This window comes from Danio rerio, chromosome 2 (assembly GCF_052040795.2).
Source record: "Danio rerio strain M-AB ecotype USA chromosome 2, GRCz13ab, whole genome shotgun sequence".
In the NCBI taxonomy this organism is placed as follows: domain Eukaryota; kingdom Metazoa; phylum Chordata; class Actinopteri; order Cypriniformes; family Danionidae; genus Danio; species Danio rerio.
The window spans coordinates 28,328,837-28,355,050 of NC_141022.1; the positions used below are offsets into that span (position 1 = coordinate 28,328,837).

General features: G+C 36.0%; 1 protein-coding gene across 4 annotated transcripts in view; it reads left to right on the plus strand.

The window, feature by feature from the left end:
• The window catches only part of mast3a (microtubule associated serine/threonine kinase 3a), a 60,618-nt gene extending 34,634 nt beyond the window's left edge, over positions 1–25,984 (plus strand). For 2 of the 4 annotated variants that reach the window (XM_087240835.1, XM_087240833.1), the window contains 15 exons: positions 526–734; positions 843–981; positions 1,074–1,206; positions 3,208–3,373; positions 5,229–5,330; positions 5,669–5,791; positions 5,878–5,981; positions 8,201–8,376; positions 18,046–18,170; positions 18,267–18,464; positions 18,723–18,949; positions 21,207–21,329; positions 21,424–21,560; positions 21,659–21,837; positions 23,389–25,984. In XM_087240835.1, the coding sequence (XP_087096961.1) occupies positions 526–734; positions 843–981; positions 1,074–1,206; positions 3,208–3,373; positions 5,229–5,330; positions 5,669–5,791; positions 5,878–5,981; positions 8,201–8,376; positions 18,046–18,170; positions 18,267–18,464; positions 18,723–18,949; positions 21,207–21,329; positions 21,424–21,560; positions 21,659–21,837; positions 23,389–24,182 (2,935 nt within the window). In that variant the 3' untranslated portion in view covers positions 24,183–25,984. The remainder of the gene's footprint in view (positions 1–525; positions 735–842; positions 982–1,073; positions 1,207–3,207; positions 3,374–5,228; positions 5,331–5,668; positions 5,792–5,877; positions 5,982–8,200; positions 8,377–18,045; positions 18,171–18,266; positions 18,465–18,722; positions 18,950–21,206; positions 21,330–21,423; positions 21,561–21,658; positions 21,838–23,388) is intronic. The other 2 variants (XM_087240836.1, XM_087240834.1) reach the window with 1 other exon arrangement.
• Positions 25,985–26,214: the final 230 nt, after the last annotated feature.

Genomic DNA, 26,214 nt, shown 5'->3' on the forward strand with positions numbered 1-26,214 from the left:
GGATTTTGCATAAGTGTAGTGATGTTTGTATCTGATTTTTATACAACACAGTAACATTTATACACATAGCTAAGCCTGTATATAATCTTCATTGTTGCTGTCAAATGAATTATCGCTTTTAAAAAAGCTTGAACACATAGATGTATTGAAAAAATGTTTATTACATGTCGCCTTTTGTTCCATTTTTCAGCCAGTTTCTTGAAACTTTCTCCTATTTATAAGTAAAAACTTTTGCAGGTCTATAAAAGCTGTCTGGCCTTACTTATTTTGGCTGATTTAAACAATCATAAACAACATAAAACAGGAATCACTATCAGAACATCAAAATATTTCTATGTAGAAGAATCACCTCCTGCCCTCCATCTGAATTCCACGCGTCATCAGTGAGGTCATGTGAAAACAACCTAATGTGCTAATGATAACATCTCAAGCACACTAGTGTATGCATACAGTATGTGAAACTAAATACTTGGGTATATGTGAACTATTAAGAATATGAGATTCTGATCTTTCTGTTGATTGCAGGGCTGTATACCTTGTCAGACACCGCGAGACAAGGCAGCGTTTTGCAATGAAGAAGATCAACCGGCAGAACTTGATCTTGAGGAACCAGATCCAGCAGGTGTTTGTAGAGCGAGACATCCTGACATTTGCAGAAAACCCATTTGTGGTCAGCATGTACTGCTCCTTTGAGACTCGCCGACACCTCTGCATGGTCATGGAGTATGTGGAGGGTGAGTCGGAGTCGTCGTGCTGTCATCTAATCTTATGACGCACATCATTTCTCATGGATATAGTCAAAGTATGAAACTCAATTATTTATTATAAAATCATCTTTGCAGGTGGAGACTGTGCAAATTTGCTTAAGAACATGGGTCCCTTGCCGGTGGACATGGCCAGAATGTATTTTGCAGAGACTGTTCTTGCACTAGAGTATCTTCATAATTATGGCATTGTGCACAGGGATCTCAAACCTGACAAGTAAGAGCTGCTCCATGATGCAATCCTGCTGTTACGCATGACTTTGTGTCCTTCAAAACGTTGCATTCACTGTGTTTGTTTCCCTTTTTCAGCTTGCTCATTACGTCAATGGGCCATATTAAACTGACTGACTTTGGCTTGTCTAAAATCGGTTTAATGAACATGACCACAAACCTGTATGAGGAGCACATGGAGAAAGACACCAGAGAGTTCATTGATAAACAGGTTGGTCTACTTGTACATGAGCACATCACATCCTGTACTAATTTTAAAAGTTCTACCTCGTGTGTATTTTTTTTTTCTTTTCCTTCCATAAAAAGTAAAGTGCACAACGTGACAAAAGTATTGTCGCCTCTCCAAGTTTTAGGAACAACAAAAAATAACTCCACTTCGAGTTGATCATTTGGTATCAGAAGTGGCTTAAATGAAAGGCAAAGGCATCTAGATTACGCCTATTTTACTAAAATAAAAATAGGATCATGCCTTTATTTTTAATTATTTAATTAGGACAGTAAGGTCTGACTTTGCTTAAACAAAAGTCGTGTCACTCAAACAAAAATAATGTACATTGTAGAATATAAGGTCATGGTGAAGTGGAAAAGGAATTGATATTGTGTATGACTCCCATGAGCTTGGGGGATTGCATCCATACGTATCGTCCTGACTTATTAATAAAGTCATCTGGAATGGCAAAGGAAGCATTCTTGCAGGAATTTCAGAGTATTATTTTTCAGAGATTATTTGGATTCATCTTCAATGCCTCCTTCAGACTTCAGAATGCTTACCCCAGACATGCTCAATAATGTTCATACCTGGTGACTGGGTTGGCCAATCCTGGAGCACCCTGACCTTTTTTTACTTTAAGGAACTTTGATGTTGAGGCTGAAGTATGAGGAGGAGCGCTATCCTGCTGAAGAATGTCTTGATACCTCAGGCTGTTGATGTTGCCATCCACTATGCGGATCTCTGAATGTAACTCCAAACCATGATTTTTCTTTCACCAAACTTGACTGATTTCTTTGAGAATCTTGGATCCATGTGGGTTCCAATAGGTCTTCTGCAGTATTTGTGATTAATTGTTGCAGTTCAACAGATGATTCATCAGAAAAATCTTCCTTCTGCCACTTCTCCAAATGATCAACTGAAGTCAAGTTTTTAATTGTTGTTCTTACAACTGAGATTAGCAACAAAACATTTGTCAGCTAGTGTATGTGCAAAGTATGTGAAAGGTCAAAGCAGCCTTATGGAATGGGTTGGAAAATTGTATGAAAATTATGTCTTTAAATAATTGATTTTATTTTAATAACATTCTAGATGAGGAGTCTGTTTATTGTTATATATATTTTGTTTGATTGGTTTATTCATTGTAATGTTAATACAAAATTCCTGAAAGGAGGTGAAAAGGAAAAGGTTTTTGTTTGATTAATACCTTAAATTAATCACTTAATTTATTTTACTTTAATAATGTTTTTCATTTATTATTTATTTGTTTAATTATATATTATTTAATTTTATTCATTTTATCGCTGTTGTAGTTCTAAAAAGTACAAATGTACAAAATGAAATGAGGTTGGAATGTAATAGTTTTGAGAAAATAGTAAATTAGGTGATGTTTAATAGAGTTTATTTTTCATTTTACAACAGCCATAATGTGGTTTTATAAGTTCTAGAAAGGAATAGCAGTTTCACATTTTTTGAGGCCAAGCAAGAGCTTTGTGTGCACAAACATGACATTTCTTGTTACTTAAATTTTATATAATCTCTACAATTGTTCTTTTGTGGTCAAAAATATTTACATTTCACTCACAAGTGTCCTCATTTGACAAGCTAAAAAAACAAAATTTTATTAAATTTTATTTGACAGAATTTAACAAACTGTACAGAATAACAAGTAGTATCCCATAGATCTAGACGTAACTTGTTAAAAGAAGAAACTGTTGCGGATAAAAGCACAATAAGCATTTGCATTATTTCCATTGTGTTCCTCTCTGTTAATACAAAAAAGATGGCTTCAAAATACAGAAGAACTGTTGTGAAAAACAAAACAGTAACTCCCACTTATAAAAACACGAAACTGAGATTTGAAAGTCACAGCAGTGAAGAAAATTGTGATAATGTATTGTTATAAACATATCTACAGCACTGTGTGTCACGTAAGAAAGAAAACATTACAGCATTTTCAGTTTTCCTCTGTTGTATTTTTTATTTATTTTTATTTTTTTTCAGCTCTGTGGCACTCCAGAATACATTGCACCAGAGGTGATTCTGAGGCAGGGTTATGGTAAACCTGTGGATTGGTGGGCCATGGGCATCATCCTGTATGAGTTCCTGGTGGGCTGCGTGCCTTTCTTTGGAGACACACCAGAAGAGCTCTTTGGTCAAGTGGTCAGTGGTGAGCATCAAAAGCTTTTAAAACCTTGCTGATGGTCAAGTAAATGGAAAAAGCTTCACTTACTCTGTTGCACTGATTTCAGACAGACTTCTAAGGCAGCAAAATTGTTAGATGATCTATAACAAAACTTGTAAAAATCCAGAAAATATTTAATTACTATAGTAACAAAATACTAATTTCTCCAAAAATTAAGACAAAAATTTAATGGTTGATCAAACATTTACATAAATATAAAATTGACACCAGTAGCAAACTTCAGATTTAATGTTTGTTTTTTACGTAAATGGATTGTTCTCTTGAAAAATAAGTTTCACTCCTTTATTTACTCACCCTTAAGTGTTTTTAAACGTTTAAGTTTCTTTCATCTGTTTAACCCAAAGAACGCTGAAAACCTGTAACCATTGACTTCCATTGGACAAAGACATTCCAACATTCCTAATTAAAAGAAACTTATGAAGGTTCGAAAGATGTAAACAATTTATCTTTTTTTTGAAGATGCATCGCTGAATGGAAAGCACAGGATTATGCATTCAAGCATTGTACTTTGATGCCCTCAAAAAGCTGTCAGATAAAGTGTCTTGCCTTCTGTCTCTGCATGCTGCCTACATAAATTTTTCAGTTTTTGGACATAACTCTATAGGCACTTATGAAATTATGCTGCACAATATATTATTTCAGCATCAATATCATGATGTGTGAAACTGCAAATGTCACATCGCAGGAACTGCAATGTAAAGTTGGCATTATAATTGTCTAGGAACCACAGTGCAACACGTGATCTGTGGAGTCATTTTTTTTTTTTAGAGTTTAACCCAAATATCATAGCTTGCAGGGTTTGTTTTATGTTGGTTTGATTTTTAAGTTTTGTGATTATAATTATAAGTGAAACGGAAAAAACATTTGGGCACAATGAATTATAAAGTTTACCAATTTAACAAAGAATTGTTGTGTGTGTGTGTGTGTGTGTGTGTGTGTGTGTGTGTGTGTGTGTGTGTGTGTGTGTGTGTGTGTGTGTGTGTGTGTGTGTGTGTGTGTGTGTGTGTGTGTGTGTGTGTGTGTGTGTGTGTGTGTGTGTGTGTGTATATAAAATTATTATTTAACATTTTTTATTGTTTATTTGTATAATGAAGACTCTATGCAGTGTTATTTTAAATTAGATCATTGAGTTCCAGCTGAAAACCATAAAGTGCGGTTTATTTTGTTTTATTTTTGTCTTTCTATTGTTTTTTTCTGGGCTTTAATTTATTTATTTAGTATATTTTTGTACAATTGTATATTTTATGCAGATGCACTTATCTTCAAAATCATACCATGATCATATCATAAAATGATGAATTATTTCCAAATAGTTATCTTTGTAACCTTGTAAAATTATATGCCAAAAGCAATGTCATTATTTCATTTTCTTTTCAGTTTAGTCCCTTTATTAATCCGGGGTTGCCACAGCGGCATCAACCACCAACTTATCCAGCATATGTTTTATGTTATATGGTTTATGCAGCGGATGCCCTTCCACAACCCAACACTCGGAAACACCCAGACACTCTCTTACACTCACACATACACTACGGCCAATTTAGCTTATTCAATTTACCTATAGCGCATGTGTTTGGACTGTGGGGGAAACCGGAGCACTGGAGATAACCCATGCGAATACAGGAAGAACATGCAAACTTCACATAGAAATGCCAATTGACCCAGCCGGGGCTCAAACCAGTGACGTTCATGCTGTGAGACGATCGTGCTACCCACTGAGCCATCGTAACGCCTCCTATCGCAATAAAATCACAGAAAAACGAAACCACTGCTCTAGCTGATGTTGTGCTTGTGTGTTTGTGTCCTTGTCACTCTATAGATGAAATTGAGTGGCCAGTGGGTGATGATGCATTGCCTGCTGAGTCTCAAGACCTCATCACAAAACTCCTGAGACAAAGTCCCTTGGAGAGATTGGGAACTGGTGAGTGCTTTTGCCAGTTTAGACCAAAAATAAATAAATAAATAAACCAAATAAATGTGTGTGTGTGTGTGTGTGTGTGTGTGTGTGTGTGTGTGTGTGTGTGTGTGTGTGTGTGTGTTTGTTTATTTATTTTTTTGACAGTAATTTCTACTTGGCTTTCTTCATTGTTAATGATTTATGATTTGAATGCTTAGAACCTGTTAGGATTGTAATTGTAGCTTTATTTTCAGTTAAATTGGTGTATATATTTAGTCAAGCCCTGCACAAGACTGTATATATATATATATATATATATATATAATGTAGCCTGATTCAGTGTTTTATGCTGTAATCTTCAGGAGGGGCAGCAGAGGTCAAGCATCACATCTTCTTTCATGGTCTGGACTGGAGTGGACTTTTAAGGCAGAAAGCAGAGTTTATTCCACAGCTGGAAACTGAAGACGACACAAGCTACTTTGACAGTAGGTGGCTCTCTTGCTCTTTTATAACATCTACTCTATCATTGATATAACATACAACTGATCTGTCTCTGTTCATCCGTGTCCAGCCCGATCTGACCGTTACCACCACTCAGACGAGGATGATGAGACAAACGATGATGAATCCTATCAGGATATCAAGTTCTCGTCCTGTTCTCATCGCTTCAGCAAGGTGAAATGAATAAATGTGCAGGATGTTCATATTATAGTGATGTCATATATATATATATATATATATATATATATATATATATATATATATATATATATATATATATATATATATATATATATATATATATATATTTATATATATATATGTATATATTAAGGGTGGAGCCGAACCCGAATACGGTATTCGGAAAGGCACGAATAGCGTGTTTTTACGAATACTTATTTCGAACAAATACTTGAAAAATTATTTGTATTCGGGAGCAAGAAAAACACTACATCAAAAAGCTGCGTTTCCTCCTGAGACCACAGTGCGTGAGTGAGAGCGAGAGAGAGAGAGAGAGAGGGCGGGGCGGAGGTAAAAGGTCTCTGGCACACGCTTCTCCACAGCAGCAGACAGAGAAGGCTCGGCTGAGCGAAAAAAAATGCTTCTCTGCATCACTATTTTGTACCTTAATTGGGTTCCAGATGCAGTTTATAAACTTGTAGCAGAGTTTGTTCGGGATTTTCCATTACGCTGCATTTTTGAAGTTTGCAATCGGGTGCTCTGTTTACGCAACTTTAGCTCTGTTAGCGCGGTAATTTAGACAATAGACTGTTGACAGAGTAACGTTAACGTTCGTTTATAAAGGTTAAAACGATGCTTTTGCAGTTGTGTCGAATAGTATGCACTTATGGGAGTTATATGGTACGTCTACATTACTGTCTTTTGCAGACAGCAAGATATATGCTATAGGCTAGTTAACCTTAGCATAGCTTCCCGTCACTTTTTATTAACTTGAAACTCCTCAAATACATTTGGGCACCATGAAAAAGAGTGAGACTGCTGCTGAGCCATTTCTTAGTCCTCCACCAGTAAAAAAAATAAAACTTCATGTTCTTTGTGGAAGCATTTTACAGTCAGTGGTGCTGCAGATAAAACAAAGTGATACTGTATAATGTGCACAAAAGTGAAATCAGCAGAATCAGAGATATTAAACATCTGTCAACATCTTCTATGCATAATCATTCATTTTCTTTTCGGCTTAGTCCCTTTATTAATCTGGGTTTGCCACGGTGGAATGAACCACCAATTTATCCAGCATATGTTTTACGCAGTGGCTGCCCTTCCAGCTGCTACCCAGCACTAGGAAACATCCATACACTCTCTTTCACACACATACAATAGGGACAATTTAGCTTACCCAATTCACCTGTATTGCATGTGTTTGGACTGTGGGGGAAACCGGAGCACCCGGAGGAAACCCACGCCAACATGGGGAGAACCCAGTCGAGGCTCGAACCAGCAACCTTCTTGCTGTGAGGCGACAGTGCTACTCACTGTGCCACCGCGCAACCTTCTATGTAATGTATTATCACATGCACTAAAAGCATCCTCTCCTGATACTGTCTGTGAACCCCCCACAAGCATCAATCCCCTCAATCAGCACAGCTATGTTCTGCTAAATCCTCCACAAGCACCAAACCATCAACACAGCCACATTCTGCCAGATGACAATAGCAGGGCTGTATCTTTTAGTATTATATAGAATACTTTTGTTCTGCCAGATCTCCCAGGCAGGGTTTTATTTAAATTTATTTAGTTAATTTTAGTTTTTGGAATTCTGTGCATTGGAACAAAGTTCTTTCAGAAGAAGAACAGTTTTTTTTAAATATTATTTGTTTTTATTCTGTCTATTCAGTGTCCTTCAACAAGAACGGTGGTGGTGGGGTTCATAATATTCACAATAGTATTTTATTAGTTGTTGGTTTAACCATGGGTGAGATAATGGCTTCTATGTTATTTTCTTTTCAATGACATTTCTTGTCACATGTTCAAAAACAACAACCAATATTGCATGTCTATAATTTATATAATGGGTATAATTAAACAATACTTTCACTATAATGTAAATTAGAAGTGTAATAGAAAAAATATATATTTTTGCGCCATTTTGAATTTTACTCGAATACAAATACAAATACAAATACTTTTCCCCCTTAACAAATACAAATACAAATACAAATACAAATACCGGCTGCTCCGCACATCCCTAATATATATATATATATATATATATATATATATATATATATATATATATATATATATATATATATATATATTTATATATATATATATATATATATATATATATTTATATATATATGTGTGTGTGTGTGTGTGTGTGTGTGTGTATATATGTGTGTGTATATTGTCTATATTTTTATGTTAATCAGGTGTATAGCAGCTCTGAGCAGCTGGCTTCACCCTCAAACCTGAGCTTGTCATCGTCTGAGCGGAGCTGCAGTGAGGAGAAGGAGGACCGCTGGGACACTCATTCAGCGCTGTCTCCTGTTGAAACCCCCAGACAGATTCAGCCTGCTGATAGGAAGCAGGATACCAGTAGGGGCAGGTGAGCACAAATCTGTGGATTGTTTTTGCTTGCTGTCTGACGTCAGACGTCTTAATTTCTTGTCCAAACACAGTGTGTTGTAATACTATTGTAATCCATATATATGACATATATCAAGAAAATAATGGGTTACACTTCATTTTAGGGAGTTCTTGTTACAGTGTAACCATTCATTTAAAGTTCTCATATTGCAATAAGTAAAATTTTTCTCTGACATCTACATGGTAGATATGTGGCTTGATAGATGATGCCATTGCCGATGGCCGATAGACATCACAATGCAATCCTACACACGGCCACACTAATACGTCTTTGTTTGAAAATGGCGTTTTAGACAAAAAACGATGCCCATCCACACTGGCGTTTCACCTTGCATTAATGAAAAGCCCGATATCACACACTATATCACTGAAAACACACATCACGTAACCACACACACACAAACACTCTGTCTTGCATGGCAGTGTAGGCTATGTGCACATCTGACTCTGAGCTCCAGCAGTCACCCCAGAGAGCAGTGCACGTCGGACAAGGAAGTACCGCTGGATAGCATCTCACTATAGTTGTTAAACGTGATATTTAATTAATATTGACTATATATCAACTTTTTGGTCTTTTGAATCTTTCAGGTAATGTGTCACAGCGTCAGTACACTGCTTTGATGCCAGTTCACTGCCTATTCATGCCCCGTCAAAAAACTTTATTGACAGGTGGTAATTTGTGTGTAACTTATCTTTGTTTTACCCATAACCAACTAAAAAATTAACAAAGACCATGCGTGTCAGGTAGTTGAAACGGTAGGCTACAAATAATTAATTCATCATGAATGAATCAGTTATTCATAAATAATTAATTCACCGCTGCCTACGATGACGATGCCATTGTCCATCGCAACATTGTACATTAGACATCGTACGATGCGAAATTAGTCAACATCGCCCAATCCTAATATCTTTATTTATTACCTTATTATATACAACTAGAATCAGCAGGTCTTTATTGACCATATTTGGAAAGGTTGTGTATATTAATGAGTTCTGCTCTGACTTCGCTTTCAGTGCTCTCTGTCTCTCTCTCTCTCTCTCTCTCTCTCTCTTTCTCTCTCTCTCTCTCGGTGCATGCTGGGAGTGTACGGGTGCGTGCGAGGGTGAACACGGTGAGAGGGCGTCTGATTTTCCCTCCTTTTCTTTCTTTTTTCTCTTATTAAAGTGATAAACGAAAGTAAAGTGGATTGAAGACGTAAGTAAAAAGTTATTGTTTGTAGTTTTGGTGTGGCGGAGAAGAGAAGAGATGGCCTCCTCACCTGCGGAGGGCGCGGCGTCTCTATCTCTCCGCCACGGTGTCAGGTGTATGGCTGAACCTGGAGTGACCGTGGAGGATGTACTGTTGGCAGCCGGAGAGCAAATAGGATATGAAAATATCTGCTCTGCATCCCGCATGAATAAGGCAGTCGTTATTTTTGTGAAAGAAGAAAACTTGGTGAATCACTTGATAAGCACGGGTGTTGAGGTAAGTGGCGCTTATATCACTGTTTCACCGCTTGTCACGCCGACAACGCGTGTAACGATATCAAACGTGCCACCGTTCATAAAGAATGCTGAAATTGAACGAGCTCTTGCAAGTTATGGAAAGTTGGCTAGTCCAATTAGAATGATTTCTCTTGGATGCAAAAATGAGGCTTTAAAGCATGTGTTATCATTCAGACGGCAAGTTTTTATGTTCCTGAATGAACCAGAGCTGAACGTTTCATTTAGACTGTGGCATGAAGGGAAATCTTTTTTGCTGTACGCTAGCACTGGAAGTTTAAAGTGTTTTGAATGCGGAGATTTAGGACACAAAAAAGCCAAATGCCCTCATAAAGTGCAGGCTGATGAAAATATAGAACAGCATTCTGTTGACAGAGACCGTGATATTAGCACAAATGTAGTGGAGGAACAACCCTGAGTTGTGAATGAAACGCATGATGGTGATGTTGCTGATAGCAACAGTGGTAGTGTTAGAACTGATGACGGGCCTGTGGTTTCCATAAACCAGAACAATACAGTCGAAGAAATAGCGAGACACGATGATGATGATGAAGAGATTGTGGCAGAAAGTAGTGGAGCAGGTGTAGAGACAACGACTGAAGAAAAAGAAATTGAGCAACAACTTGAAAATTCACAAGGTCTTGAAATGAATAATGACAATGAGACTATGGATGATGATGCTTGTTCAGATATTTCAGATTTTGGTCCCCAGGTTATGGGAGAATTGTATACATTACAGGAAATAAATGATTTTCTAGATGAAACTTTTGGAAAAGTGATTGAGGTTGAGGATTTTTTCCCAGATGTGGATAAATTTATTGCTTCGGTTGTGTTGCTTCAGAAAACAGTAAGCCTTGATGAGTTGAGTAAGCAGAAGAGATTTCGGTTGAGAAAGCATTTAACAAAACTGCGCAAAGGAAAACCTCGTAAATTAAAGAAGTAAAAAATGTATAGGCTGCACAGGGTGTCTATCTTTTTTTGGTTTCTGGCTCTGTTTCTGTCCTGTCTTTTTTTTCATTTATTTATGGAGCAATTGAGGGTAGGCTCCTTAAATATTAATGGGGGTAGAGATAGGAAAAAGTTGGCAGTGATTTCAGAATTTCTAGAATTAAAAAAGATTAATGTTGCCTTTTTACAGGAAACACATTCTGATTGTGATAACAAAATAGAATGGGATATGTGGTGGGGTGGAAAACTTTTTTTGAGTCATGGATCAAATAATAGTGCAGGAGTTGCAATATTAATTTCCAAAAATTTAAATGCTAATATATTATTAGTAAAAGAAATTGAAAAAGGTAGGATCTTGTATACAAAAATAGAAATTGAAGGCTTTTTGTTTGGTTTTATTAATGTTTATGCCCCAAATAATGGGTCGGAAAGGGTGAGTTTTTTTATTAAATTAAATGAGTTTTTAAAAGGAGTAGAAGAAGGTGTTTGTATTGTTTTAGGTGGAGATTGGAACTGTACAACAGATTTTACTGTTGATAGAAATGGTGAAGAACCTCATAATCAATCTAGTTTAGTTCTATCCAGAATAATGAAGAAAAATGGGTTAGTAGACATATGGAGATTAAGAAATAAAGAGGAAAGACAGTATACATGGGTTAAAGTGACAGATAATATGGTCTATGGTGCAAGATTGGATCGTTTTTATGTGGGACAAATATGGAACAACAGGGTTATAAAGGCTTTTATTTCCCCTACTGCTTTTTCGGATCATCATATGATTGGTTTAGAACTTAATATGACAAAAACGTCAAGATGTGTATATTATTGGCATTTTAATACAAAATTATTACAAGATGTTTTGTTTTGTGAGAGATTTATATTATTTTGGAATGAATGGAAAATGAAAAAGGATTCTTTTGAAAACCTTAGTCAATGGTGGGAGGTGGGCAAAGCACAGATAAGAGTTTTTTGCCAGAACTATACTTTAAACTCTTCCTTACAAATTAAGACAACAATACAAAGACTGGAAAAAGACATTGTGCAGCTTGAAAAAGAACTTATGGATAATCCTGGAAATGTGCAGAAAGACTTTTTGAAAAAGAAAAAAGCAGAACTTGGATCTTTCTTGTATGAACGGGCAAAAGGAGCAATGATAAGAGCAAAATTTTGTTCCATTAAAGACATGGATGCTCCCAGTTCTTATTTTTTCAACTTAGAAAAAAAAAGTGCTCAACAGAAACAGATACATCATCTGCGCCGGGAAAATGGGACTATTACTTCTGATACATTGGAAATACGAAAGATGGCTGTTGATTTTTATAGAACATTATATAGTAAAGAACCATGTGACATTAAAAGTGCGGAAGAACTACTCGAGAACTTGCCAAGATTACCAGATGAACAAAAAAAGTTGTTGGACAGAGATATTACTTTCAAAGAACTAACTGAGGCAATGCAGCAATTGTCTAATGGACGGTCTCCGGGAATAGATGGACTGCCGGTTGAATTTTATCGACAATTTTGGAATGAAATCGGAATGGATTTATATGAAGTATTTTTAAGCTGTTTTAAAGAAAAGTTGCTTCCTTTGAGTTGTCGACGTGCAGTTCTCTCATTGTTACCAAAAAAAGGGGATTTATGTTCATTGAAAAACTGGAGACCTGTGTCATTATTATGTTTGGACTACAAAATTTTGTCAAAATGTCTAGCAAATAGAATTATGAATTGTTTACAATTCCTGATTGAGAATGATCAAACATATTGTGTCCCAGATAGGTCAATTATTGACAACATTTTTATGTTACGAGATGTAGTTGATTTTAGTCATCTTACAAGTAAGGATCTTGGTGTTTTATCATTAGATCAAGAAAAAGCTTTCGATAGAGTGGACCATGGCTATCTTTTTAATGTTTTAAAAAACTTTGGGTTTGGTGAAGAATTTTTATCATATATAAAACTGTTGTATTCAAATGTATTTATAATGGTTAAGGCTGGTGGGGCTTTGAGTGCTCAAGTACCTATTGGAAGAGGAATCAGACAAGGCTGCCCATTGTCTGGACAGCTATATAGTCTAATGATTGAACCTCTTTTACTCAAACTTAGGAAAGATTTAAATGGTGTTGTATATAAAAATGGAGGTGAAATTGTAAAACAGGTCTTATCTGCTTATGCAGACGATATCACAGTATTTATCACCGGGCAGGAAGACATTAGAAGTTTAAATAAGAATATTAGAACTTATGAAAAAGCATCTTCAGCCAAAGTAAATTGGGAGAAAAGTGAGGGGTATATTATGGGTCAGTGGAATGAGGTGGGATATCCAAAGTTACCAGGGGGTTTGAAATGGGGTAAGGATGGGATTAAAGTTTTAGGAGTTTTTATAGGTAGTGATAAATATCGAATGAAGAATTGGGAGGGTATGCTGGATAAGGTATCTGCCCGATTGTCTAAATGGGAACCGCTATTACCACAGTTGTCATACAGGGGGAGAGTTTTAGTTGCCAATAATCTGGTAGCCTCTACACTGTGGCACAGATGTATAGTTTTGGATCCACCGGAAGATATTATATGTGAAATACAAAGGAAGCTGGTCAATTTTTTTTGGAGTGGTGAACACTGGGTCCGGGCATCAGTCATTTTTTTACCAGTGTGCGAGGGAGGTCATGGACTAGTGGATGTTAAATCTCGCATTCAAGCTTTTAGGCTACAAGCAGTAAAAAGATTTCTTTATCACAAAGAGTTGTTATGGACACCCACAGCATGTGCCATTTTACAAAGGGCAGGTGGACTTGGACTAGATAAACACTTGTTTTTAATGAGATTGGAAGATATGGACTTGTCTGCAATTTCAAGTTTTTATCAGAAGATGTTTTGCGTGTGGCGTAATGTTTTAAAGGTGGAAAGAGACAAAGACAATTTCATACACTGGGCTCCTGAAGAACCTTTGTTTTTTAATAGCATGATTCAAACAAGACTTTTATCCTCAGTAAGTGTACAAGTATGTATGCTAAAGAAGGGGATTGTGAAGCTGGGACACCTAATGAATAACAAGACATGGAAATCTGTGGAAACCATTATGGAAGTGACTGGTTTAAAATCAAAAAGACTTGCGGGACAATTTTTAACAGAAATTACTGCGGCATTACAAAACTTTCATGGAAAAATCATAAGTGAAAAGTTATCAGACTGGAGTGACACTAAAGATTTTCCAAGGATTGGCATTTCTTTGCAAACTTGTGATGAGAATCAAGAAGAAACCACGGACTCAATATTAAATTTGGAGACTCCTCAACTCCATAATCTAGATAATACTTCAAAAAAAGCACTATACTATGCAACTGTGAAAGTAGTACACCAAAAGTCACTAAGGAGACAAAAAGTTTCAAAATGGAGAGGATTGTTGGGTCCAGATTTCCTTGTAAGAGACAGGTGGAGGACCTTGTATAAACTCCCTGTAGAAAAACGAACTGCTGATCTACAGTGGAGGATTATTCATGGAGCCATAGCTACGAACAGACATGTGGCACACCTAAATACAGCAGTGGGTGGGCAGTGTTGGTTTTGTGACGAGGGAGAAGATTTAGAGCACTTGTTTTTAAAATGTAAAAGACTAGGTAATTTGTTTGAATTACTTAGAATATGGTTTCAGAGGTTTGAAGAAGATTTCTCAGATAAACTATTTATAGGTGGATTGAAATATAGGTTTATAAAAAGAAGGAAAGTATGTTTATTGAATTATTTATTAGGTACAGCAAAATTAGCAATATGGAAAACTAGGAAAAATAAAGGTATGGGTTTGATGGCAACTGATCCTGAAGTAATGTTTCTGTATTTGGTGACAGCGAGAATAAAAATTGAATTTGCGTATTACAACTTAACAAATAATGTAGCTGGGTTCCATGAATGCTGGTGTATTAATGAGGCTCTATGTGTTGTACATGATGATCTCTTGGTGTTAAATTTTTAAATTTTGTATGTTTTTGAATATATCTGAGATGTTTTTTAATTGGCAATGTAAGCAATTGATAAATTAAAGTATTATTCAACCTCTCTCTCTCTCTCTCTCTCTCTCTCTCTCTCTTTCTCTCACACACGTGCACACACAGTGCATGGTGTACTAAATCAATATGCAAAATAATACTTTATTTGTTAAAAAATATTTTAACAAATGGAGTATATGTCCTGTTAAATCTTTTTAACTTTAAGAGATAGTTTTTTTGCATGGAGTGAGTGAACTATATAATATTAGTCACCAGACAGAGTAACCTAAAATAAAATATAGTCTAAATTATAATTATACCCAACAAAAAAGACTAAAGGAGATGTATTAGGTTGTATTTTGAAGTTGTTATTTCACTACAGAGAAATTGCAGGTAGAGCTGAGTGATTAGACATGATGCTTAAAAGTGCATTAAACCTAATACTCAGCAGTCTACTTGTGTTTGTTACATCAAAATACAAACATATCCAGCAAGTTTAACAATTAACACGATAAACTAACAAAATATTAGGCATACCTTATTCCTCTTCGGGGTCACACTGAATACATTTATAATCTGTATAGCCTGCATTTTTCATTCAGCTCTAAAGCATGGCAGTGAAAGTCATTGCTCAGTAACTCATCAAAAGCTTTTTAGTAATTTTGCTGCATCTCCTATTTTCAAAATAAGAGTCCCACTCGCATGATAAGCTCAATACGAACCTAAAAATAAGGGAAAAAAATGATCGTTGTTATAATTTCAAAACACAGCATGGGACATGCATATTAACGATCTTGTGTGCAAAATATCAAGCTGTTAATCTCTTAATGATTTGGCTGTTTATCAGGCCAGAATGATGATGAACGTGACCTAAAGTACATGCAAACCTTGAGGGAGTGCTGTTGAATAAACCAGGTCTTTACAACGGAATTTACATGGTAACAAGGTATTAGTTGTGTTTGAGGCTTACGGTATAGCCATTTCCTTTTACTGTACTTTAATTATTTGACTATGCCTAGGTATACCCACATTTTCTTTATAGGCACCTTAAACTACTGAGTAATATTAAGTAATTTCATGCGCTTACTATATGGATAGGGTTAGAACGCGGGTTAGGTTTTAAGGTTGGTTTCTCATAATTATGCATAATAATTGTAATTACTAATATAAAAACATGGAACAAGTGTAGCCAAGGACACCTTTAATTATAGTGTTACCACATGGTGTTTGGGATGCAGCGTGTTCAGACACTGTAGTGAACAGTTTAGATTTGTAAAAAATTTACTTTAATATGTGATATGATTAGAGACAAGAGTTGTCATAAATGGCTGCTAAGAGACTTTACTCAATTAAAATGAGCCTTAAATACCAGAAGGTTCATACATTATATGTATTACCAATTCAAAAGCAGATGGCGCTCTAGCATACTACATATTTCTGCAGTGAATAGTTGGCATGTTGTAGACATGCTCTATATGCATAGACTGCCTGTGTGAGCTTGCAAAGAAAACCATTATAATAAGTAACTATAAGTATTTTATATATATATATATATATATATATATATATATATATATATATATATATATATATATATATATATATATATATATATATATAGTAATTTTTAATATGTAATATTTAAAGTATAATAAGTAACTGATTTTATTTTAAATTGAGTCTTTGAGTATGTTTACATGGACACTGATAGTCCAATTTTAGTACAATTAAGTCAATATTCTAATTATAAGTCTAGCATGTAAACAGCATTTTTTGATTACCTTAATCCGACCAAAGTTTTAATAGAACTAAACAGAAGACATGTGGAGTATTTATATTTTAGTTGCATTATTGAAGTGCAGTACAAACATTTAAACACCGCAATCAAACTATTACCGTTGTGCAGGATTTTTGATGCATTTTGCGACAGGATAGTCCATACACACAGCTGTTTGATGCTACTTTCTGCACCTACCGAGTCAGTGAAGGGCCACAGACACCTGCATTGCGAAATGTGGAGGTTTTTTTCCCATACAGCGTGCGGTATCAAGTTCCATTAAATCTACACTCTTCCAGCATTTCATACACTCTCATCCAGTATCTCTTTTGTCACGGGGGGCATGCATGAAATGTTTCTTAATGAAACTGAAGTGCCGAACTGCAGTTAAAGTCGACAAATTAAAAATGAAACGCCTGAAAGTACATGAAACTCCGGAGGAGATATGGATAGCGTGATGACTCAATGTCGTTAATCAAATTATGTGCTATAACATGTAAAACGGGATAATTAAAGGAACATTTAAAATACAACTCATGTAAACTCCTTAATCATGGTATTGTCTTATTCAGATTAAGGCAAATAATTAAATTACTGATGTCCATGTTAACGTAGTCAATGACTCCTATAAGAAAAAAAACTGTGTATTTTCAGTTAAATGTTTGTTTGTTTTTTGCTTTTAAATGTCGAATAGGATACACACTGTTCCCACTTGCAGAAGTGGTCAAATTTTATTCAGCAACATTTTGTTCTCGTGGATGCATGCTTTTAACTATCGCTGTGTTCTCTCTTTTTTTGACATGATTTGTTCTGGAAATAAAATCTGTTATTCACACTTTTCTCTGTGTGCTTTGGAACAAGAACATTTCTGTGTGATCACATTAAATCTTGCAATCAAAAAGATTAAAAGGGATAGTTCACCAAAAACTGAAAATTTACACACTATTTACTCTTCCTCAAGTGGTTTCAAACCTTTGAGTTTTTTTTTTTCTTGTTACTATTCATTTATTAATATTACTAGTTGTTTTGAAGAAAGCTGGAAAACTGTAGCCATTGACTTCCACAGAAGGAAAATCAGAAAGTCAGTGGTTACAGGTTTCCAGCATTCTTCAAAATATATTTTGTGTTCAACAGAAGTAAGAAACTCATAAAGGTTTGAAACAAGTGAAGGGTGAGGAAATGATGACACTATTTTAATTTTTAGGTGAACTATCCCTTTAGAAAGTGAATTTAAGATGCCTTCACTTTTACTTGGATGTTCATTGATTGAAACAAAAAGCTAATTATATCCTTTTATAGTATAAAAATAATAATAAAATAGCACAATTTTAAACAAGAAATAGAAATATATCCAAATGCTTTACTTGCGTGTTTTACTTTCTTGGTTTTTTATTTATTCCTTTTTTGTATGTTTATTTCTTTCTTTTTTTTCATGCAGCCCAAGTCTGAGGCCGAGAGCATCATCCAGCTCATCTCAGCCAGAGAGGGGGACTAGTCCTCTAATTTTAAACAGCACTCAGAGTCTTGAGGCCATGCCCCACTTTGCCTTCCCCGAGGATGAAGGTAGCAACTTTTTGTTACTTCTCTGTTTTAAACAAACATTGAGATAAATGAATTGCACTGATTTAAAATTAATTTAACATATTTCTTTCTTTCTAGAAGGTCTCGTCTCAAACCTGAGGCGGATTCGTTTGCGCAGTAACTCTACTGGAACGAGACCTACTAACCGTCGGGATCACAAGGGTCCTCGTCGCCTCGGGCTCCAGCAGGAGACCCTTGAGAAACCACGATCACCCTTTACATGCAAAGTCCCCAAATCTGCATCCGTGTCCGGCCTTTCCCTCATCGTCACCGCAGGTAATGGGTTCATGTCGACGATCATGTGATGCCATCACATTGAAGGCAACTGAAATTCATGTGACTAAAACAATAAACAAGTAAAGCAGGTGGTCTAGAGAACAATGAACAGTTCAGAAGAACAGAGAGCTTATTGACGAAGATGAAAGCGAAACATTACTTGACGTTAATAAACTTTGTGTCAGATATTTGAAACTAAATAGGGTTACTGGGGATTTTATGAGGCATTTGTTTATGTATGATTTTCTATGGTTATAGATGATATTCCCAGTGGGCTCCAGACAAGCCCTATGTCCTCACATTCCCTCTCCTCCAACCCTTCATCCCGGGACTCATCCCCTAACCGGGACATCTCACTCAGCACAAGCAGTCTACGTCCTCCCGTGGTCATCCACAGCTCTGGGAGGAAGTACGGCTTTGCCCTTCGTGCCATTCGGGTCTACATGGGGGATTCGGATGTTTATACTGTGCACCACATGGTCTGGGTAGGTATTTTGGATGCAGTGGATATAATTTTGTTTTACTTTGATTAAAGGTAAAGCTGGGCGATTTTGAACGTTTTACTGGTACAAGATATGAGTATTTAAAATGTTTATACATGTAACTAATTCATAATTAAATAAAGTAATATTTTTCCCTCTATTTGAGCCATGTTCAAAGTGCTGAAAAGGATGTTTGTGCAAAATGAATGACTGAACAAATGCTAAATTTGCTAAATATTTCTTGACTTTGGCCCAATCCCAGTTCTAACCCTTAGCCTTTCCTCTTACCCCTACCCCTTGTATAGTTTTGCTCTTATTGCCATATTATATCATTATGAAAACATGAAATATGCCTTCGGTGATTTCCTGAAGACAAATAGCAAAAAATAAGGCAACTGGAATAACTACCGCAGTCACAATCGTCAATCTCATATAAAGCAAAAGATTGCGATGACATATGATGACATGTGCAGGTGTTGTAGTGCTGTCCCATTTCTTAAGAGTAATTTTTTTAACCCTTCTCCTTCACACTGTTTCAAAAGGAAGGGGTAGAGGTACAAAAATAGAATTGGGATTGGGCCTTAATGTTAACATTAGCAAAGTTGACAAAGTATAACATAAATATAAAGATTTTATTGTTTCACTGTGCTGCTTTGCCATTTTTATTTTGTTACTCTGTAAAAAGTGGCATTTTTAAAAAGACGCTCAACTGTCGTCTTAAAATTCTTTTTAAAAAAAATTAATAAATAAAACTTTAAATGCTTTCTCGTAATAAATCATTCTGTCAATTATGGAATATATCCACACTTGTAATATGCTCTGAATGATGGTAATTCATAGACAGTGTCACACATAATTAGTTAAAAATTATCTTTTTATATATTAAAACTTCATTATGTACAATAAAAGTAAGGATTAAAAAATAAGATTGGCTAAATAATTAATAAACTTTATTGTTTTCTTTTTTTAATTTTTTTTTATTTTTAACTTTTTTTATAGTAAATGGCTTGGTTGGCTGCATTGATCATAATTGATCATGATGATAATTGAGAAACAAATACCATTTATACACATTGTATTTATTTTACAACACACGTGGTTAACATGTTAATTGAACATAATATAGCTATACATACAATATTGTATATTGTAATATACTGTACATATATTTGAAGAGTTCAGATGCAAAAACCTAAATGCTGTCTAAAATTTTCCTCTAAAATGAGCATTTTTGTCAGCCATCCTGTGTTTATGTTCAGTAATATCGCTTTTCTGGCAAATAATATGTCCTTTTCCTATTCTTTAACGTGAAATATCTCAACCTAAGCAAAGGAAGTTAAGAAAAATGTCCATTTTCAATGGAAATTTCAGATGGCACTTAGAGGCACTTTTTGCATATGAACTCTTCATTTGTCAAAATTCTGTATTCTTATTGTTTATTCTTCATTATTATCTGTGTTTTTTTTCCATCCACCTAGTGTTATGCGCATTTTGCATATGCACATAAAAAGGATGGAAACTCCAAAATGCACATAAGTTTTAAAAATTCACATAAAAACGTAGGATAAACTTTTTATTCGATAAGAAAAAAATGTGCATAAACGGCGATTAAAAACACTTTTACAAAACAAATTCCAGTATGCGAAAGGTCATGTGATTTTGTTATAAGGGATCATGTGGTGATAAAAATGTGAGTGAATGGACAAACTAGCAGGCTGAGCACACTGTAAAACATCTCAAATGTTGTTTTGGTCATTCTACAACGCCTTAATCATTTCGGTATTAATGTACTGTATGTTATTAATTACCTCCAACACTGTCAAGAGCGTCTGTGCTCTGCGTCTGACACCTTCAAACGCCACCACGTGTTCATTGCATGTCGGCATAGTCTTCTGAAATGCAAGTCATTTATTAAATCAAGGAAAAAAAGTCAGACAGCTTTTCCTAACACAGCAAATTCTGTTTTTACTGTTGATATTTGGCACCAGTTAATCAAGAAGTGAGGATTTTGTTCTCTTTGACTCGTTGAATGGAAACGCTGCTTTATTTGCATGTCTTTTATGCGATGTTCCTGTTTTGCTCATAAATTTAACTCTCATCTTTGGATGAAAACATAGCTTTAGTCCTTGTGTTGCACTGTAGAAACTTCTGTCACAAAAAAACGAATGCCCTGTATGTGTGAACATACCAGGCAGTAAAAGCTCTTTCTGATTCTTATTTCTATTGAGTTGACTGCTTTCATATGTTCCCATTTCTCCAGAGTGTTGAAGACTGCAGCCCTGCTCACGAGGCCGGACTGAGGGCTGGTGACCTCATCACTCATGTGAACGGAGAGTGTATTCAGGGTCTGGTGCACACCGATGTGGTAGAGCTTCTGCTGAAGGTGAGATTCTTATATACTACTTGAAATGAAAACCCAGCCCATACAAGTTTATTTTTTAAAAATATGCTTCATTTATTTATTTATTTTTTTGTAGAGTGGTAGTAAAGTAACTCTTCAGACGACTCCTCTTGAGAACACGTCCATTAAAATTGGGCCTGCAAGAAAGACCAGCTCAAAGGGGAAGATGGCACGGCGCAGTAAAAAGAGCAAAAGGAAAGAGGGTCAAGACAGGTTAGAAAGATATTTTGTAGTATTTTTTTGTACTTTTCAGCATATTGCAGCCTAAAATCTAATTTACACTTAACCTTTACAATATATTTTTTCTCTAGCAAACGGCGTAACCTTTTGAAGAAGCTGCCCAAACACAGTCCAGGGATTCAGAACAGTCGCAGCTTCTCTGCAGGCTTTCAGCACTCACCCAATGACAGCCTGTCTGACTCTCCAACACCGAGCCTCTCTCCTGGCCCCAACACCCCCTGCAGAAGCCCAGCTCCAGACCTGTCATGTGGTAGGACTCTCTCTTTCTCTCAATAGCAGATACAGTCTTATATGATCCACAATTTATCACTTATGCCTCATAGAAAAATGGCTCATTCAAGGAAATAAATTAAATCGAAAGTAGCATGATCTTATTCTTTTTTAAAATATACTTTTTTATTGTTTTATTTAATTGCATTTTTATTTTGGACCACTTATAAAAAATATAAAAAATTTATAAAGAAATTTTATTTTTAGGAGTTTGACTATAAACTACAGTTTGAAAAGACTTGTTTTTATTGTGGATACTCATTGATTAATAGAGCGGTTGTCTTTTTTTTTTTTTTAATTAATTAATTAATGCTTTCTCAATCTTAATCAGTTAAACAAAATAAATTGAATTGCCATTCATCTACAGGACTATTACAGTAATAAGGATGCTGAAAATTCAGTTTTGTATTACAGAATTAGATTTTTTCAACACTTGGCAAACTTATTGAAGAATTAAAGCACTAAAATATAAATCATTTTTGCATTCATATGCAGTACATATTAGGGATGCAACAATACAGTTAGCTTACGGTTTAATAAATACCTCGGTCTTTTTAACACTGTTTTTGGTTCGGTTTTGATGGCTTGACACAAGTGTTTCTTTTTTTGTTGTTGTTGTTCTATGCTTAGGCAATAGGAACAGTAAGTTAAAATAAAAACGATTTATTGCAATACTCCTTTATTTTACTTCAAAGCCAAGAAAAGTACACTAGTTCCTAATGTATTGTATAATAAAAAAAAAATTACACTGAAATCTCACAGCTGCTGGTAGCCTATGTACAAACTGGGTAACACTTAAATTGAAAATAAACATACATGTGAATTTAACAAACATAAATTGACCATTTCAAATAAACATATTTGCACTTCAGTAAACATAAATAAAGCATCTTAATTAAACTTAACACTGCTTTTGTTATTTTTATGGGACTTTCGGAACCAGTCGGGGATGTTTGCTGTAAGGATTCAGCGAGGGATTGTTGTTGTTTGGAGGACTTTATTACCTTCTCTGCTATTCTCCCTTCAGACAGTGATATTGTGGAGTGATGGTGCTGCAGATGTCCAGTCATGTTGGAAGTGTTTCCTTTCGAGTAGGCTATACGTGTAACAGAAATGTCCCCACACGGAGGATTTGAAAGACACCGATGCTTTCTCGTACTGTTACATCACTTCCCCGCCGCTCGCTATGTTAAAGTGTGGAATGATGGTCAAGCGCCCCCAAACTTTAGAGCATAGTGATTTAATATTCACTCACGGAGTGGAGTTTTCTCATCTCAGCTGGTAGACTTACAGGCACACACAGTCAATTTGGAGAGAAATAAAACGCACAAATTATTCAAAAGTAAAACTGAAAAAAAACACAATTCACAAACACGTATTGAACCATGGATGTCATACCGAACAGTTCTATATTTTATAGAGAATTGTGGCATCCCTAGTACTTATTAATAAATACAAAATAATAGTAATAAAAAACTTTTATCAACATATTCATAAATGATTGGCTAACACTGTTGCGGTCTCTCCACAGACTCAAACTCCCCACAGAGCTCCTCACCCTGCTCCAGCTCCCCAAACTCACCCATCCCTCAAAGCCGACCGAGTTCCCTTCACGTTTTGGGATCCAAGATCGGCCTGCGTTACAGCAAAGCAGGCCGCTGCAAATCCAGCAACAGCATTCCTCCGTCTCCCCTGGCCTGCAACCCCTCCTCACAGCCTCTCTCCCCTCAGTGTTCTCCATCCTCCCTCACCGGGCCTCCCAAAGGCCACCACTCCTTTCACAACAAGATGATGTCTCCTCCGACCATCGTGAGACAAACTGTGTGTCCCCGCAGCGCAGAATCGCCCCGGTCGCCGCTCCTCAACAGAGTTCAGTCATCAGAAAGGCTCTCCGGTGCTCAATATGGAGACAAAAGGTCTTTTTCTTCTCCAAGACACACCGTGGAGTTTCCCCAAAGTGAAGCCGATGAGTTTGAGTCTCAATCTCCTGACATCGCCTCGGGTTTCCTGTGCGTCGGCGATCATGCCAGACAAGGGTTATACATGTCCGGTCAGCGAGTGAGGGAATCCAGCGGTTTGGTTATGAGGAAACTGAACTTGTGCGAGAGACGGGATTCGTTTAAAAAACAAGAGGCCGTTCAGGAGGTCAGCTTCGATGACTCTGATGATAAAGAGCTCACAACGTCTACGCCAACTCATTCACGCTTCAAAGTGTCTTGGGTCAGCGAAACGCAGGATGAAGGAGACTCCGAGACTTCAGGGAGAAAGACGGATGAGGTTGGATTCAAGCGACAAGAACAAAAGAAACACAAGGATGAGTGTTAGTTTATGTCCTGAAAACCGTGAGACTGTGCGGGTGCTTCCATGATCAGAAATTACAAATCGGAAGTCTTTTAGGATCATTTCTTCATAGATTAGAAGTCGTTCACCTGAGAAATGTCTTTTTTTTGTGGAGTGTTCGCCCAGAAAGGAAAGTTCAGACATCATTTACTCATCCTTTTGTCATTCCAAAGCTACTTTGATTTTGTGTTGCTCTGGTTTAATGTGGTTTTGGACACCATTGACTTGAAACAAAGCCTCACTGGTGTTTGTGTTTCATTTAAAGACATTCATACAGTGATTGGTTACTTAAAGTGAGTTGGCTTCACTTAAAAAGAAGGTAAACCTGTTGTACTTTTAAACTAGTTAAGTTGGCTTAATTTTTAGTATTCACATTTACTTAATAATTATAAGGCAATGGGTTTGCTCACTTTTTAAAATAAGGTCAGTCACGCTTTACAATAATGTTCCATTAATGTATTTATTAACAGGAACAAATAATAAAATAAATATGTACAGCATTTATTAATCCTAGTTCAGAACTTACTAAAACCCACATTTATATCTACTAACATTAGTTAATGAACTGTAAAGTAACATGAACTTACAATAAACAACTGTATTTCCATTAGCAAATATAAATAAACTGTAATAAATGTACTGTACATGGGTGATTCATGTTAGTAAATACATAAACGTGCATTAACTAATGGAACATGATTGTAAAATGAGACCATAAATATCCACTAATTGCTTTTTACAGTGTACATGTTTGAAGTGACATCATGATGAGCTCATGATGACATCATTTATAAGAAATGTAGGTGGACGATCACTTTAAAAATCTGTTTTATCGTCAGGTAACGTTTGTAGATTTTGAAAGATTTTATTTATTACGTTGGTTTTATACGAGACCGATATAGAAAGGTCATGCAGTAGGATCGCTTTTTGAGACTTTGCACACGTGTGGTCCTGCTGAGGTTCATTCATTCATTCTATTTTCTCAGAAATATCGTCATATACAGTCTAATGCAATTTAGTTTGTTGCTTCAGATTTCATTATGCAGTTAATGTTGTGTTCAGTCGGTCATACCCACTAATATTCCAGCACCTAAATGATTTGCAAGCCATTCAGCCAGTTTTGGCACTGTGGTGTATCATGTTTACCTTTTACTCTGTTTATGGGAAGAACAAGAAGACTTAGGAATGCGGATCTGGTATATGTTGTAGCAGAGTTGTGCAACATTTGACCTATGTAACCTTTGACAAATGGTGGTTTTTCTGTCTTTCAGTGTTTTGGTGGTGTAGCTTAGTGTCTCTCGAATTCACACTGCAGCCTTATGGTTGTGGTTTTGTGACTACCCGATATAAACACCATCGTTATAATCCGCACAATAGCCTTCTGCAGTGTTGCTTGTTTGGTTACACAGATATGATTCGGTTACGTGTAACGTGAGCTTTCTATGTAATGGTTTGCTTAAGGAGGTTCGTTCATTAAAACAAAAGAGACATCCAGAAACTAGAGATAGAGAAAGTTGTGAGTTATATCTTGCACTCCCAGTCTAACTTGTTTGTCTCTATTTTCGTAAGTGCAACACTATTTTCTCGAGTTCACATACTACCTTCATGTTCTTCTGTATGGTACTGTTGTTGTTTTTTTTGTTTTTTTTTTTAAAGTTGTGTGTGGTTTACACAGCCAGATTTAAAGGACTCCAGAAGATCCTACACTCTCAGCTAAATCCACTCGCACTCAACTGTATTTGTAAAGTTTGGACTTAACAGTGATTAAATGTGTACATACTTGCTAATGATCGTATTTCAGTGGTGTCAGTTCTTTTCCTGTTATGACTGTGAATGTTTTTCGTGCTTGTGACTGTTGCAAGCTTAAAGGGATAGTTCACTCAAAAATGACTTAAACTTAGTGTTTTTAGGAAACATGGTTATCAGAAAGCATAATTCCTCAACATAGACTTCAGTCTTGGTTGATATCAATATGTAACAAAATAAAAAATGACAAATTATATATATGTACACACAG